General features: G+C 42.0%; 1 protein-coding gene across 2 annotated transcripts in view; it reads left to right on the top strand.

The window, feature by feature from the left end:
- cntn4 (contactin 4) overlaps positions 1-18,251 on the top strand; it is a 200,054-nt gene that overhangs the window by 48,002 nt on the left and 133,801 nt on the right. For both annotated transcript variants that reach the window (XM_023153751.2, XM_004567418.4), the window contains exon 3: positions 14,515-14,647. In XM_023153751.2, coding sequence (XP_023009519.1) covers positions 14,515-14,647 — 133 coding nt within the window. The remainder of the gene's footprint in view (positions 1-14,514; positions 14,648-18,251) is intronic.

Genomic DNA, 18,251 nt, shown 5'->3' with positions numbered 1-18,251 from the left:
AATCTTTGAATGTCAGCGTAATGCAGGCAGCAGCCAATTTCCATAGTGCTGTAGGTAGTCCCTGTGGCAGTAACCTGGTGCTTTGGGCTGGAAGTTGCATGAATCATGTTGTAATACCGAGAAGAAGAACAGCCTGTCGCAGGTGTAACAGGGCTACTGGGATACATAGTAAAGTTAGCAGAGTGTTAGAGAAACACAGTTTTAGGACTTTCAGCTTGACCTACTTCTTTTTTTTCAGTGCGGTTTGATACACAGGAAAGCATGCTAAACAGCATCATCTACACCAGATAAGACAGTTTGATTAATGCATGGACAATTCAAGGCACTTCATTTTACAACACCCTCTGTTCATGCAGAGTGAAAAATGTTGGAGTTAGCCTCTACTGTACACACAGTGCTACTCTTTGTATTAGCAATGCAAACAGCAAAACACAAGCACAAGTAAAAGTCACTTACATTGTAGGCAGTTTGACTTCTTTACAACACATTTGTTACTCGGTGTCTGTTCATCTCATCGCCTGTTTAAAGGATTTGTTTTTCCTTTTAGTTTTGTCACCGATGGCATCTTCCGCAAAATTAAGTCATGTTCTAGTAGTCCTCACTGCTCTTTGAATTATCCGCACTAAATATTCACACTAATGAATTACATAGGTTAATTTGTGGAATATGGAGTTATTTTTGTGCCACTATTCTGATCGCACATTAAAAAATAATTGCAGGTGCAAGTGTTGCATTTTGAGGAGAAATTTATTTTGAGCGAAGAAAAGCTAAATTTGAGTGAAAAAAATTCATTGCTGCGTGCAAAAAATGTATTTCAGTGTTTGCTATTACCCATACGGAAAAGAAATAGTAAAAACTTATATGTGATTACTCATGAAAGTGGTCACTTTCATGAGTAAATCATATAAGGCTTACATGATTTACTCATGAAAGTGGTCACTTTCGCATTACTTTCATACATTGTTTTAGTAAGTATCCAAAACATACAAGTTTCATTATATAATTTTTCAAGGGATCTTATATCTTATATGCTTTTCATACAAGTTTCACACAAGACAGATACAAACTTTATAAGATTTATATCTTTTCCATATGGGTATCCACACACACAACAGCAGCCCCTCTCACTCAGTTTTTGCATTTGCGCTTGCTCGCAACGTGTTGCTCGCGCTCTCAACATTTCTGCCCGTGCGCGCTCAACTCTTTCTGTACACCGTTATATTTGTGCCACAAAACCAGCCAATCACAGACTTGGATGCAAAAAAATCTGGTCATAAAGGTCAGTAAGGTCAGTAAGGACAAAAAGGTAATATATTGTCCTTACTATTTCAATTTTGTATTATCCAGATGTTTTTATGAACTGCACAGGTAACTTGGACAACAGTTTTATGTACAAATATACTTGTGTGCATCACAGCATCAGCATCCAAGCAGTTACGCAGCAGCAGGAACAAAACTGAGCATATTGGCGGAGTGACGGCTGGATTAAGATAAATGCCTCTCATAACAAAAAGTGCAAAAAGAAAAGATTCCATATTTGCTAATGTTTACACGTCATATATTTGATCTGCCAAATAAACAGAAAAAACAGGTGGAAATGTCTGTGCAGATGGTTTCGGTGATATTTTTGCAGCAGTCTTATACGCGACAGTTCCACTAATTTATGAGTAATAGAGATATAAATCTTCTCAGGGAAGAAGAAAGTGATGACAAAAGTGCTGTGTTGGGGGTTTTTTGTAGTTCGTGGATTTACAGAATCTCTGTAGTCACTCGAGGACACTAAATCATTTTCACAGCTGCATTTTTTTTAAGTGTTTATTTATTTATTCATTTTTGTGTTTTAGTGAGCTAGTTTGGATAAAACAAAGCGACATTCTGAGTGTGGCACTTTCATTTTCTATCTTTGCAAAAACTTGAAATTACTATTGTAACTGTTGCTGATAATGGAAACAGCACAAGCTCTGTTAAGTGCGTTCCAATTGGAAAGCCCTTAACTCACTAAAATTGCAGTCAAAAATTGGCTTTCGAATGCAACCATTAAAGCTTTTGTGGTATTGTCTGTATTATCTTTTTCTGCAAATGGTATGCAGCTGCCTATTTTCAAATCAGCACATTGCTATTTCATTTTGTTCAAGAATTTATGAGGTGACAGTGGACAAACTAGGCTGTTTGTAACCAAAATGTAAAACAAATTTGCCAGATGGGAATTGTTATGTCTTTGAATGACCTGAGTAGTTACGAAAGAATGATCAGGAAACAACTAACTCTTGCTAGAAATAATTAGAAGCGAAACATGAGCATGCATGTGGCTGTATTGTTGTTTTAAATCCTGTTTTGGTGAGATGCTGGTTAACAGTTGAGAGGCATTTCTGAGCAGCTCTCTGCTCTCTCTTCACAGAGCAGTCGTAAGTCATGATTACAGTTTTTAAATAGGAATTCAAGGCCTATATATGTCCAAGCCCTGTGACAATGGCTCCGACAGCGTCGGTAGCAGTATCAACGACTGCAGGCTTCATTTCTTGGAGATTTTACTGGAAGCTTTCTCTGTAATGCCTCACTTTCCAGACTCTGACAGGGGGTGACACCTTTAAATGTTGCATTCAGTTTTGCATAAAGAAAGAATAGTCCGGCCCACACTAAAATTAGCATTATGTTTGAATGCTTCTGGGGAATTGGAAGCAGACTTTGATACTGTGAAAAGGTGAGGTATGCAGAGAAACATTGTCATGAATTAGATTGCCTATCAAGCAGTTCTTTGAATTATGCATCGCCTGTGCATGCAGTCCCATACAGCTCTGTCATTATTTCTACAACACAATGCTGAAGATTCCTGTTGCTTAAAAGTTTGCCACAAATTAAATAAGTTCGATCTGCATCGTGACAGTTACACATACAAAATTTTTTTTTCTACTCGATTTTAGGTTTTTTGGAGGGTTTCCATCAATATTTGTGGAGATGATAAAGCGAAAAATATGACATTTCTTCTACAGTCAAACTAATTGTCAAACCCTTGTTTGTGATATTTTTTATGTGCAGAGGTGATCGGCATTACAGCATTAAACCAAAAAGCAAGGCAGAAAATGGAGCTGTAAAAGATCGGAGCTATGATAAACAAGTCAACCACTGTACCCGAACCTCCTCACAATGATTCTGCCTTCAGTAAGTGAACAATGAGGAAAAACAGTCTGGACTGTTTGGATCCACGGAGGCACCCCCTGTAACAAATCCTCTGTCATCAAGTTGTAACACCAGTGGCATTATGTGGTCCAAAGGCTTGGCTAAGCTGGTGTTCAGTCATAGTACAAACTAAATCGTTATGGATGACTGATCTACGGGCAATCTGACAGCAGCGCTTTTAGAAAGGTCAAAGGCTGAAAATGATCGTTGGGATCTATCGTTCTGCTAAGTTTTAAAACAAAGTCAGCATAGCGTTAACAGCTGTAAAATTCGACTTTCAAACAATATGTGGACTCATAGGTGGCACGCAGTGTTCTGTGGATGGCAAAAAACATCTGTTAGCCTTGAATAACACATCGTCTCCACTTCACCTGGATCTCTACTGCTGTGCGTGGAAGAGCTGCCTGAGACACACCTGCAGTGACAGAGTTATTTTGGTGTACGCTTTTTTCTTCATCCTCCATCAGTCTTTACAGTTGTTGAATGTGGCGATGGAGCCCGTCCTAGCTGTTACCATCTACCTAGCTAACATAGTCTAACCTGATGTTCAGCTGTGAAGTTTTATAAATGTGCAGTTACTGGTGCTGGACATATTTTATATTCCACAAATTATTATGTAAATTGTTATTATTATTCTGCCATGTGCCGCCTGTTGAAGAGAGATAGTTCTGGATTAAAAATTTCATATTAATGCATATGAGTCATATGATTAGAACTATGACTGGAAAGGACACACTACCCCCGCATACACTTGCCAATCCTACTAGTAGCCAATAACATAACATAACAAGCCACTTGAAAAACTCTTCAGCAGTATTTAAAAAATTCTAATGATTTATAAAATTATGAATGCTGTATCTGTATCCCACCCACCACTAATGTCTAGTGCAGCCATTCCCAAAGTCAGTAGTGCTGCGATCCACTTCCCAAGGTGCCCACCCAGTCTTTCCTTTGCCCAAAAAGCAAAAGAAAGTCATGTATTTCCTTAAAAGTTGGTTTCAAATAACATAAACAGCACAGGCTATTGGCTCTAAATTGCTAATTCTACCCAGTCATATGAAAAGTGTTAAGGCCAATGTGTGACCGACCTGCCACTGGGACACAAACTTCAATACAAGAGCAACATAATATCCCAAACTAATCAACTCCTATTACCAGTATTAATTCACTGTTTATATAAATACATTTATATACTGTAAATCGGTAGTTGTACATACTTGTAAGCAAACTGTTATCGTTGCAGCCCACCTGCAGTACCTTCACACCCCACTAGGGGGTCCTGGTCAACACTTTGGGAGACACTGGTTTAGTGTTTGTAATTTTGCTTTAATAATATCTTTTCTTACTCTTTATTCTATCAGTGAGCCTCATGCCTCTGATTCCTGGTAAACTTCACTTCAGCAGTGTTTTGGCTCATTGTCCTGTTGCTGCTGCAGAATGATGTATTAGTCATGCTGGTTACCTGTTGCCTTGAATTGTGAAGAAAATGACAAAAGTGACTTTTGTAAATATTCCCCCACATCATTATAACGTATAACACTTCCAATATCCGTACTCCTTTTCTGCATCTCTTAAAAATGGAACCAAAAAGCTTTCATTCTTGTCACATATCAAACCATCACACCAAAGTCTTTGGACTAATCTAATTTCGATTCCCTCTTCTTCTTGGCCCAATCAGTTATCTTCCTTCCATATGTCTCCCTGAGCAGTCGTTTTGCTGCACCAATTCAACTGTGAATACCTGATTCACGTTTTCTCCTTTGAACAGTTGAAAAGTGGTGATGTGAGCTCTAATCCAAGCTGTTGTTGTGGTTTCTGAGGCTGTAATTCTAATGAACTTCTCCTCTGCAGGAGAGAAACCTCTTGGCCTTTCTTTTCTGGGCTGTACTCAAAAAAGCTTGTTTAAATTACAGCCAGGAGTATCACAATATTCTTTTAAAAATGAAATATTGACATACATTTGAAGATAAGCTAGTGTTGTAAATAACTGTGTAATTGTGCCTAATACATGTATATGTCCAGTTTAAATGAAATGTTAGCAGTGGTCCAGTGTTACCTTAGTTCAATCTCCCACATCTCCCACAGCTTAAGTTCATTAGTGCGATAACTTCCTGGTCGGGGAAGGCTCCAATGATTCAGTATTCTGCTTCACTCGGACAGGCATGGAAACTCAATAAGGAAGTGGGAAGGGAAAAAAAGATGTACTTGACTTCCTGATAATATATTAATGTCATCATCCAGCTCCAAGTCCCATACTTTTAGATGATGATTCAGCTGTATGCTGCAGTGTGTGTGAATGCTGTAGAGCTCATTATCCACAACTTACAGCAGAAGATGAGAAGTGTCTGCTGTCCTCACTGTGCTGAGACCTAATCTCTACCCCATGTCATTAAATAATGCTCGATTTCATGTGATTTCACTGTAACTGCTTAGACATATATTGAGTCTCCTCTTACACAGTAATTCTATGTCACAGGTTGTAAGTCGGAACATCTTTTCTAAATTTGTCATGTAATGGGCTACAGGAGTATCTGTCTGCCAGAGTTAAGGCACGTAACATAATCACTACTTATATTCAGATTTAAGGTCATGTTATAACATTTTTCTTTATGTCAGGGAAACTAAATCTTTGGTTGCCATCAGTATGTGTGCTGCTTTAAGCACACAGGAGGCCTAAAATATGGGCGGGTTCTTATAGAACACTGTTGTACTCTACACTCACTTTATACAACATGCCTCATTCACACACCAGCCAGGGATCGAACCAGAGACGCATTTACTTTGTATTTAATGAAGGAGGTCAAGATGTACAGTAGATTCCTGCAGTGCAAGTTTGAAATGTTGTCCCTGACCATTTCTTTGTATTTATATTTGTTGTTGTTTTTTTATATATATATTATTTGAATAAAGTCAGGATTTGGTATGACCACCTTTATTCTTCAACAAAATTGTAAAGTCAAGTTTTCTTGCAAAAAGCTTTCCTGCCTGTCAAATTTCAAATTTATCACTGGCTTTATATGCATTCAGCTGAATAGATGGGAACAAATTCAGCTAAAGAAATAGCAAGAAAGTGCCTAGGGATACCAATTATAATTAGTGTAAAAAAAAAAAACTGGTGTAAAATGTGTAGACACACCTCAGGTTCATTCCTTTATTATGATTGAATGAGTTGCAGGTCAGTGTTGGCTTAAGAACCAAACAAAACAACACTCCTCTGGAAACTTTTAGCCTGGAGACGTGTTGCTCAAGACCACAAATTACAGCAAAGTACCTTTGCAGAGTACTAGAAGTAATGTCAGATACTGTTCAACTCTTTGAATCTTCACCCTGCCTGTCTCATAAACTGTCATGGTTTGTGTTGTGGCAAAGGCAAGGACCCAAATGCAGGACTCATACACAGAAAAGTAAACTCAAAGCAGCAGCTTTATTTGCTGGGAAAATCTCTAACACCGAATACAAGAAAACAAAACTAGAAACTGGAAACGTGAAACTCAAACTAGAAAACTAACAGAGAACTAGGAATTAGTCAGGAGCACAGAGGACACATGCAGTACTGACAGGGTAAATGATGGTTAAAGACGCAACAACGGACCGAGGAAAACACAGGGCTTAAATACACAAGGGAGTAACAAGGGAATTAGAAACAGCAGGGAAACACAGCTGGGACTAATCTAACATAATGAGACCGGGGAGGAAGCAAAACCGAATACAAAGGAAAAGGAAGTATCAAAATAAAACAGGAAGACGCACAGACCGAAACCCAGACTCAAGACATGCAAGCTTAACACAGGGACACGGGAACAGAGACTAAACAAAGACTAAGATAAACACTGAGGGAGGGAGAACTGAGATCAAATCAAATCAAATCAAATCACTTTTATTGTCACATCACATGTGCAGGCACACTGGCACAGCACATGCGAGTGAAATTCTTGTGTGCGAGCCCCACAAGCAACAGAGATGTGCAAACACAACAACACAACAACACAAACGAGCAAAATACAAGAATGGCCAACCTGAAACTAATAAATATATGTACAATATATAATAGTGTATGCATTTCTGGATGTGTATACTAAATATTTTCCTACGTGTGTGTGTGTGTGTGTGTGTGTGTGTGTGTATACACATTTTTACAAATTAAATAGTAAAAAAAAAATAAAAATAAAATAAAAATAAAATAATAATAATAATAATAATAATAAAATATACAGAGTTGAATATGTGCAAAACAAGTGGCATTTATATACAGTGTGGAGTGCATAATGTTGAAGTTCCAGTAGTGAAGCTGAGGTGTCTATGACGTGTTCAGCAGTCTGATGGCCTGATGGAAAAAGCTGTCTCTCAGTCTGCTGGTACGGGACCGGATGCTGCAGAACCTCCTTCCTGATGGAAGCAGTCTGAACAGTTTATGGCTGGGGTGACTGGAGTCCTTGATGATCCTCCCCGCTTTCCTCAGGCACCGCTTCCTGTAGATGTCTTGGAGGGAGGGAAGCTCACCTCCAATTATCCGTTCAGAGCACCGCACTACTCGCTGGAGAGCTTTGCAGTTGTAGGCGGTGCTGTTGCCATACCAGGTGGTGATGCATCCAGTGAGGATGCTCTCAATGGCACAGTGATAGAAGGTCCTGAGGATGCGGGGGCTCATGCCGAATCTTTTCAGTCTCCTGAGAAAGAAGAGGCGCTGCTGCGCCTTCTTCACTGTTTTGTTTGTGTGTACTGACCACGTAAGATCCTCAGCCAGATGTACTCCAAGGAACCGGAAGCTGCTCACTCTCTCCACAGCAGCGCCGTTGATGGTGATGGGGGTGTGTACTTCTCTGCACCTCCGGAAGTCCACTATTAACTCCTTTGTCTTTGCGACGTTGAGGGTGAGATGGTTGTCTTGACACCAGTGGGTCAGGGCGCTGACCTCCTCCCTGTAAGCCGTCTCATCACCGTTGGTGATAAGACCCACCACTGTAGTGTCGTCCGCAAACTTCACAATGATGTTGGAGCTGTTAGTGGCTGTGCAGTCGTAGGTGTAGAGTGAGTACAGGAGAGGGCTCAGTACACACCCCTGTGGAGCACCAGTGTTCAGTGTGATGGGGGATGAGGTGATGCTGCCCAGTCTGACCACCTGGCGTCTGTCAGACAGGAAGCTAAGGATCCAGCTGCAGAGGGAGCTGCTCAGTCCTAGATCCTGCAGTTTCCTGTCCAGCTTCGAGGGAACGATGGTATTGAATGCTGAGCTGTAATCTACAAACGGCATTCTCACATACGTGTCTCTCTTCTCCAGGTGTGACAGGGCAGTGTGTAGTGTCAGGGCTATGGCATCATCAGTGGACCTGTTGTGGCGGTATGCAAACTGTAGAGGGTCCAGTGAGTAGGGTAGTGCAGAGCAGATGAAGTCCCTGACCAGCTTCTCGAAGCATTTGCTTACGATGGGGGTCAGGGCTACAGGTCGCCAGTCGTTCAATGAGGAGATGGTGGAGGATTTGGGTACAGGGACGATGGTGGCCATCTTGAAGCAGGCTGGGACTACAGACAGAGAGAGGGAAAGGTTGAAGATGTGCGTGAACACTCCAGCCAGCTGAGCCGCACATGACTTGAGGACGCGGCCGGGAATCCCGTCCGGACCAGTAGCTTTGCGTGCGTTCACCTTCCTGAAGCACTTCCGCACATCCTCCTCAGACACAGTGTGCGCACTGACGTCATCCGCGGTGCGCACACTGTCCGGTCTCATGGTGTTCGCTGTGTCGAATCTAGCGCAGAATACGTTTAGATCCTCACACAGAGAGGCCGTGGTCTGCGGTGTGCTGGTTTTCCCTCTAAAGTCTGTGATCGTGTTTAGTCCCTGCCACATACTCCGAGGGTTGTCAAACTGTTGCTCCACCCTGTCCCTGTACTCACGTTTGGCTGCTTTGATTGTCTTCCGGAGTTGGTAATGTGCGTGTTTGTAGTCCGATGTGTTCGCGGAGGCAAAGGCGGTGCTCCGTGCTGCCAGTGCCGCGCGAACATCTCCGTTAATCCAGGGTTTTTGATTTGGGAAGGATTTGACTGTTCTGGATGGGACGACATCTTCCACGCATTTCCTGATAAATCCACAGACTGAGTCTGTGTATTCATCAATGTCTCTGGCGGCCACGTGAAACATTTCCCAGTCCGCGTGATCAAAACAGTCCCGCAGCGCAGACTCCGATTGGTCCGTCCAACAGTGCACCGCCCTCCGGGTTGGAGCTTCCTGTTTCAGCTTCTGCCTGTAGGCGGGCAGGAGCAGGATGGAGCAGTGATCTGATTGGCCGAATGGGGCGCGGGGGAGGGCTTTGTACGCATCCCGGAAAGAGGTGTAACAGTGGTCGAGTTGCCGGTTTCCACGTGTGTTGAAAAGGATGTGTTGATGGAGTTTTGGTGAGACTTTCTTCAGGTTTCCCTTATTAAAGTCTCCGGCTGTGATAAACGCTGCCTCTGGGTGTGCGGTTTCCTCACTGCTGATCGCGCTGTACAGTTCCCTGAGTGCACGGTCAGTGTCGGCTTGTGGGGGAATGTAAACAGCCGTAATAATCACTGCTGTAAATTCCCTCGGTAGCCAGAATGGCCGGCACTTAATCATCAGGTACTCCAGGTCCGGTGAGCAGAAGGATTTGACCGGGTGCACGTTCGCATAATCACACCAGCTGTTGTTGATCATGAAACACACACCACCGCCTCTGCTTTTCCCAGTAAGATCCTGTGACCTGTCCGCGCGGTGCACAGAGAACCCCGGCAGTTGTATTGCGGAGTCCGGTACTTTGTCCGATAGCCAGGTTTCTGTGAGGCAGATCACGCAGCAGTCCCGCATCTCTCGCTGGAATGAGATCCGTGCCCGAAGCTCGCACAGCTTGTTCTCCAGAGACTGCATATTAGCCAGTAATAAACTGGGTAACGGTGGTCTGTAAGTGCGCCGTCTCAGTCGAACCAGAACGCCAGATCTTCTCCCTCTGCGTCGGCGTTTGCGGCCTCCAGGGCCAGAGAACAAAGGCGTCTCAGGTGAGATGAATGGGGGGTCTGCAAACGGAGCGTCCGTGTTGCAAAACTTGAACTCCGGAAAGTTATAAGAAAGACCGTCTTTTATGTCCAGTAAGGTTTGTCGGTCGTACACAAGGAGACAAGTGCTGCTCGTGAAAAAATAAAGGAAAAGTAAATTTAAACACAGAAGAAAGCCGTTGCTTGGGGGAGCTCGCGACGAGGCTGCCATACTCGGCGCCATCTTGAACCAAACCATCAGTGAGAACGTAAGAAATAAAGATAACAAAAACCATGAATAACAATAAACAAAGATTATTAATTCAGAACCTGAAACACAAATACTGTGACATAAACTGTTGTTGGTCCCATTCAATCATACGTATAGCACCTGTCACCACCACTTTTACATTCTTCCCCCGCTAAGAGTTGCTGTGGAGATGTAATCGAGTCATCTTCTCTATCAGCAAAACAGATAAAAGAACAATAGAAAAACGTTAGCTGTTGTAGACTGTGAAACTCAAGAGTGTCTGAATCACAGCACACATACACTACACAACAGACAGACTGACTGACAGCTTTAAATCTGCCCCAAAATGCAACATGTTCGCTCTTAGCATGATTCATATTTCTTTGCTGATATCAAGACTTTAGTTAGATTGCCTGGATAATGATAGCTTAAGCATTAAACTTAAACTAAGAACCTTCATGGACATTTTAAGTATTAAAAACATAGGCAGAGTATAAGTAATTTCCACTTTATGTTGACCTGTGCTTAGTTTCTCTTGTGGTTTCTGAAAGTAAAAGAAAAAGAAAGCAAGGTTCAAGGCGGCAGCTAACATGTTTCACTTAATGGTTTGTATTTCCTTCCATTTTTCAAATATTAAGAAAATGCTACGTTATGTAGATATCTGCAGTGAAGTGTGAATCATGCATCAGAAGTAGTAATAAGAAGACTTAAATATAGCCCATTTTTCAACAACACTGAGGACTGAGCTACAAAAGTGCACCCGCTGTGTTCTTCTGTTTTTCTTTCTTTCTTTTTTAAAACTCTGTAATGTAGCTGTTTGTTTCTGTAAACATAACCGCTGTTTGTCTGTCAAACCACTTTTATGCCTGAACTACCAAACTACATGATAAAACCAGGTAAAGAGGCGGAGCTTAGGCCAAGGAAGAACCAATCTGTGTGACAGAACATTGAGCATTAGCTCGTGATCTCAGTTTCTTCATCTGTTTAGGTTTGGTTTCGGGGGTTTTTTTCTACATGCTGAACCCACAGTGACATTTTGTCCTCTGTCCTTCCCCTTAGCCCCAACCAGTTGTGGCAGATGCCCCCCGAGCCTGGTTCTGCTCGATGTTTCTCCCTGTTAACCTGGAGTTTTTCATTCCCACGTTCACCAAATCGCTTGCTCGTGCCTAATTTTGGGGGTTTTCTCAGTATTATTGGAGGGTCTTAACCTCACAATATAAAGGTTGAGGTGTCAGTTACTGTGATTTGGTGCTATATAAGTAAAACTGAACTGAATTGAAATCTCTTTTGTGAGTTGGAAGGATTAAACACAAGAGCAGATACAGGATTATAAAAGTACCAAGCACAGCTTACTCTCCCATGTTATGTTCTGATGCAACATAACATCAGAAACTGTATGTGTATTATAATGAAGCCTCTGGGCTGGACTGAGGGTCTTAGCAGGATGCTGGTCAGGGGGTCGCTTTAAAAACTGCAACCTCAAGACTCGCCTTGCTTCCAGCTCTTCACCAGTGTGAGGTTATGTTCCCTTCTCATTTATGTGCAACACTATATATCTGTTTCTTATTTGTCTTAACCTATTAATCGTGCATGCCTTTAAACACACACACACACACATATACAGTGGGGCAAAAAAGTATTTAGTCAGCCACCGATTGTGCAAGTTCTCCCACCTAAAATGATGACAGAGGTCAGTAATTTGCACCAGAGGTACACTTCAACTGTGAGAGACAGAATGTGAAAAAAAATCCATGAATTCACATGGTAGGATTTGTAAAGAATTTATTCGTAAATTAGGGTGGAAAATAAGTATTTGGTCACCTCAAACAAGGAAAATCTCTGCCTCTCACAGACCTGTAACGTCTTCTGTAAGAAGCTTTTCTGTCCCCCACTCGTTACCTGTATGAATGGCACCTGTTTGAACTCATCATCTGTATAAAAGACACCTGTCCACAGCCTCAAACAGTCAGACTCCAAACTCCGCCATGGCCAAGACCAAAGAGCTTTCGAAGGACACCAGGAAAAGTATTGTAGACCTGCACCAGACTGGGAAGAGTGAATCTACAATAGGCAAGCAGCTTGGTGTGAAAAAATCAACTGTGGGAGCAATCATCAGAAAATGGAAGACATACAGGACCACTGATAATCTCCCACGATCTGGGGCTCCACGCAAGATCTCATCCCGTGGGGTCAAAATGATCATGAGAACGGTGAGCAAAGATCCCAGAACCACACGGGGGGACCTGGTGAATGACCTGCAGAGAGCTGGGACCAAAGTAACAAAGGTCACCATCAGTAACACACTACAACGGCAGGGAATCAAATCCCGCAGTGCCAGACGTGTTCCGCTGCTGAAGCCAGTGCATGTCCAGGCCCGTCTGAAGTTTGCCAGAGAGCACATGGATGATACAGCAGAGGATTGGGAGAATGTCATGTGGTCAGATGAAACCAAAGTAGAACTTTTTGGTATAAACTCAACTCGTCGTGTTTGGAGGAAGGAGAATACTGAGTTGCATCCCAAGAACACCATACCTACTGTGAAGCATGGGGGTGGAAACATCATGCTATGGGGCTGTTTTTCTGCCAAGGGGACAGGACGACTGATCCGTGTTAAGGACAGAATGAATGGGGCCATGTATCGTTAGATTTTGAGCCAAAACCTCCTTCCATCAGTGAGAACTTTGAAGATGAAACGAGGCTGGGTCTTCCAACATGACAATGATCCAAAACACACCGCCCGGGCAACAAAGGAGTGGCTCCGTAAGAAGCATTTGAAAGTCCTGGAGTGGCCTAGCCAGTCTCCAGACCTCAACCCCATAGAAAATCTGTGGCGGGAGTTGAAAGTCCGTGTTGCTCGGCGACAGCCCCAAAACATCACTGCTCTCGAGAAGACCTGCATGGAGGAATGGGCCAAAATACCAGCTACTGTGTGTGCAAACCTGGTAAAGACCTATAGTAAACGTTTGACCTCTGTTATTGCCAACAAAGGTTATGTTACAAAGTATTGAGTTGTATTTTTGTTATTGACCAAATACTTTACAAATCCTACCATGTGGATTCATGGATTTTTTTTTTTTTCACATTCTGTCTCTCACAGTTGAAGTGTACCTCTGGTGCAAATTACTGACCTCTGTCATCATTTTAGGTGGGGGAACTTGCACAATCGGTGGCTGACTAAATACTTTTTTGCCCCACTGTATATATATGTACACTCCCAACAGCACATCAGATGTGAAATACACCTCCATAATTTATCTCACAATTTTAGCCTTGTGTACCTTCATTGTAAATGTTTGATGTCACAAGCTGTTCTGCAGTCTGTCTTTTGTTTGGTTACAATATACAAAGAAAAGAAAAGAAATTCCTTCAGTCACTCTACCAGCAACAGTGTTCAGGTTAAATGTTTTTAGCGGCTATGAGCCCAGACGTCTAAAAAGAGACAGGCTTATAAATTAAAAATGATTTTCTTTGCTTTTAGAGGGTTTTTTTTGTTTTGTTTTGGGGTTTTTTACTTTTTTACAGAACCATTATTCTTTGCAATTTGGCAAAACATTCAATATAAAATAGCACCTCTCCATAAAAACCTGAGCTCACTGATATCAGATGGAACCGACTGATTCCGACTGACTTTGGTTGCGATTTGCAACAAAGAAATACGAATTGCTTTCCTCAAGCGGCCTTAACGGCTGCTTTAACGAAGTAACTAAGACTTCTTTTGTGCCATTTACAACAAAGAGAAACTGACTGATTGCACCTCTGCAGGGGTAAATGATCCTAACATCACTGGGCAAATAAATAAATTAACAAATAAAAATGAGTTGTCTGAAGCAAATGCAAACATTTTTCTCGATAATAGTCCAACATAAATCTATCCCTATACCCTATTACCACCTAAATAGAAGCTGAAGACACGTCTTACTTCAAATCATTCTTCCCTGTGCTCGGTGTCGTGACAGGCAGTTCAAATTGATATGTTTTGCCTGCTTTGTGGTTTTGCCCTCTCAAAGACTTAAAGCAGCAATAACCTGTTTCTGCCGCTGACTAATTGGCTGCTTGGCAAACAGGCTGGTGGATAAGTTTTGTCTTTCCTTGCTGTCCCACAGAGAGCAGCGTCCTACAGAGCCCCGTCTTTACCAAGCAGCCTGGCAGCATCGTGTATCCTGTGGAGAATGTGGAGAAAAACCGAGAGGTGGTGTTCAGCTGCGAGGCCGAGGGAAGCCCACCTCCCATGTACCGGTGAGTGCGTGACTGCAGTCCTTTATCTCTCTCTTCCTCCTCTCCCTGTTGATGCTGCATGCTTTTATACAAGTGATAGTCTCAATATCTTTCAATTTTTTGACATCATGTCGCGGACAAATGTCTCCATTTTGTCTTCAGCAGTCCCCGTCGCATTTTGGCAGCTGAAAATGCCACTGAGAGAGGACTGTGGCAAAACTCGTGTGCCCACAAATCCTGCAGCACACTTGCATTTCTGTACAGAACAGTCACCTGATTCTTTGCGCTAAAAGGCAGTTTGCTTTTTGTTAACACCTGTTATCTCCATGTCTCCCCTCTTCGTAGAACCGTTATTTAGTCTGTGGACATTTGATCTTTTTCCCTGATAATAATATATTTTTTACAGAAAGTGCAATATATCCTTCTTCTTACTGCTTTGAATCAAAGCTGTTTGTTTCTGGGGTACAAAGATGTGATGTTCAGGGTAGGAACCCATAAATAAAAAGAGAAAAAGGTCTAATCTCATAATATTTTGTCAATTTGGCAGTGATAGTGACGTCTTTTAAAAGTACAAATCAAATATCACACGTGACAAATTCCAAAGGCTCAACTGATGAGTAAATAATTACACGAGACTTATCCTCACACATTATCCTCACACATACATGTCGTCTGTGAACCAGAAAGCAGCAAGTTTCTAATCAGCAAAGCCCGAAGTTGTTCCATTGACAGTGAATTAGATTTGGCCATCGTGGATTCAGAACATGTTTAAACGCCTTACATGTTGAGCATATTCCTGATAGTTAAAAGAGGTGTGCATACCTTGTACAGGTGTACAGATGTGGAACTCCAGCTGCTGTCCACTGTGAATGTAACCGCTCTTAGGATTACTCTCCTGATGCATCAACAACATAGTCTTGGTTCTGGTTCTACTTGTTCATCCATGAAAAATCAAGTCTAAGCTGATCAGGATCATAGGCATATATTACATAAATTCTGTTTTACAGTGGATTTTTCCTTCTACCCCCTGCCGGAAACATGTGTTGCCAATCTGTAGTCTGTGAATGCATGCTAATCTCCACTTGCTCTCCTCTCAGACGTCTTCTCTCTGCTGCAGAGTTCAAAGAGTTCCCTGTTTTTATGTCTCTCTTTATTTCCTCCTCACCTCCACCATTAGTCTATTGAAAGGTTGTTTCGTTGTAAGTAAAAGTTGAAATCTATTGTATTTGCTGACTGAAATTACTGTAGAGCCATTTGGAAGCAGTAGTACATTTAATACTTGGGACTTAGCCAGCTTAGAGAATGACCTAATCAGCTGTTTCCTGTCAAGGTCGCTGTGTGGTCCTGTCAGAGCTGCCGCTGCCTCTTAGAGACGTGTTGCAACACACACACAGACAGGAACTAAATCATACTCAAAGTTCATTAATTGCGTGTCACACAGCTGTAAACTCTGACAGCTCGTGCCGCAGTGTTTACATGGAGCAGAGACATGTGCACAGTGTTGTCTGCAGCAAATCCAGATGAAGAGGAGAGGAAGATTGTAGCTAATAAATCGAATTTCAGGCACTCAAGCGTGTGGTTAAACATGCCGATAATAATAATATAGCAACACAGCATTAATAATCAGACACTTCTCGAAAACAGACTTTCTTCCTTGTAAGAGTTAGATGAGAAAATTGACACGTCACTCTGCACTCTGGGTTCTAAAAGTGATATTTAAAGTATGAAAGAATAACTGCAACCCCAGCTGATTGAAATTACTATTACACAGCATACTCGACAAAAAGACCTAAATCTTTATTAGTGATCCAGAAACTTAAACACTGCAAATAAATACAGCAGCTCCTTAACTTGGTGCATAAACACCGAAAATACAGCTAACCTGCTCTGTCTGACGCGAATGAAATACACCCATCATCAGCTGAGTCTATTGCACTAACTGCACCTACTCGTGCTGACAGACTGGTGCTTTCGCATGTACCTTATTACATTTGCAAGGTGAGTCTGCCCGTAAAAATAAATAAAAACCACCATTTAGCTAATCTCCCTTCAAGGCTGTAACCTTGTGCACAGCTGGACCCCTTTTCAATCACTCCACTTAGGTCCAGCTCTCCCGTGATTTAAAAAGGGGCCTGATCTCATACGTAGAGCAGGCATTAATGTCTGTGCCAAACTGATCTGACTTAGATGTCAAGAATCATCACTGGCGATTACGGCTGGTTACAACCAGGAGCATCGTTTTTAAGTTGAGGAACCAACACTGGCCAAGCCTGAAGCATTTTAAAAAGAGGAAGAGTGCATGAAATGGTGCAGAGCGGCACAAAAACTGACTTGACCAGATCAGCCACTTATAAATCAGTTGTGGCATTTTTTGTGTTTTTCTTTTTTCTTTGAAGAACTTTCTGATTGAATATTGCTCCAAAAGAAAACACTGACTGGTTCAGTTTTTGGTAACAAGAGTAGAAATATCCCGATCCAAAAGGGTTTGTAATGGAAATCCATCCTAGTCAAGGTTAACTTCTTGGCCATCTCACAGCCACAGCAGTAAGATAAGATAAGATAAGATAAGATAGAACTTTATTAATCCCTCGGGTGGGTTCCTCTAGGAAATTCGACTTCCAAAAAAAGCACAGCAACGACCAAAGTTACAGTTACAGAACTGTTATATATATACACACACACACACACACACACACACACACACACACACACACACACACACACACACACACACACACACACACACACATATATAAATACAGAGACAAATATAAATAAAATATACAAAGGGGATAAATAGAATAAATAGGAATAAAAAATAAAAAAATGATGATTTCCTAATGTTGTAAACCTTACCCCGCCTCTCGCCCTATGACAGCTGGGATAGGCTCCAGCGCCCCCCGCGACCCTGAAAAGGATAAGCGGAAGCGAATGGATGGATGGATGTAAACCTGCTCAACATTTGGCAATAAAACCCTTTCTGATTCTGATTCTAATTATACTTGACTAATAAAGGTTATCTTATCTTATCTTATGGACTGAGGGAAAAAGACACTTGAGTATTCAGGTGCTATTCTTTAGAGCCTAAAAAGTGGAACACTGGACTTCTTTAGATCTTTGAAGATTTTTTGCCCCTCCTCCAGGAAGCTTCTTCAGTTCTAGAACAATTCAGTTTTATTTATAAAGCACCGAATCACAACAACAGTCACCTCAAGGGGATTTATATTGTAAGGTAGAGCCTACAATAATACATACAGAGAAAAACCCAACAATCATATGACCCCCTATGAGCAAGCACTTTGGCGACAGTGGGAAGGAAAAACTCCCTTTTAACAGGAAGAATCCTCCGACAGAACCAGGCTCAGGGAGGCTCAGGTTGGGAACCGGTTGTTTTTCAAGCTCTCGAGACAACCATGACTCGGATGACTGGGAACCCACACAGAACATCCAGGTGCTGTAGCTTCCACCTCTAATATTCAAACTTTGGCCTCAATGCCTTCAAAATCTTCAAAATCTCCAAGCTGGTCAAGAAGGCTCACCAGCGCCTCTTCTTCTTGAGGACTCTGAGGAAGAACCACCTGTCCTCAGACATCCTGGTGAACTTCTATCGTTGCACCATCGAGAG

This window comes from Maylandia zebra, linkage group LG5 (assembly GCF_041146795.1).
Source record: "Maylandia zebra isolate NMK-2024a linkage group LG5, Mzebra_GT3a, whole genome shotgun sequence".
Lineage (NCBI taxonomy): Eukaryota > Metazoa > Chordata > Actinopteri > Cichliformes > Cichlidae > Maylandia > Maylandia zebra.
Note: the sequence above shows the minus strand (reverse complement) of the source record. Positions and strands in the feature narration are given on the sequence as shown.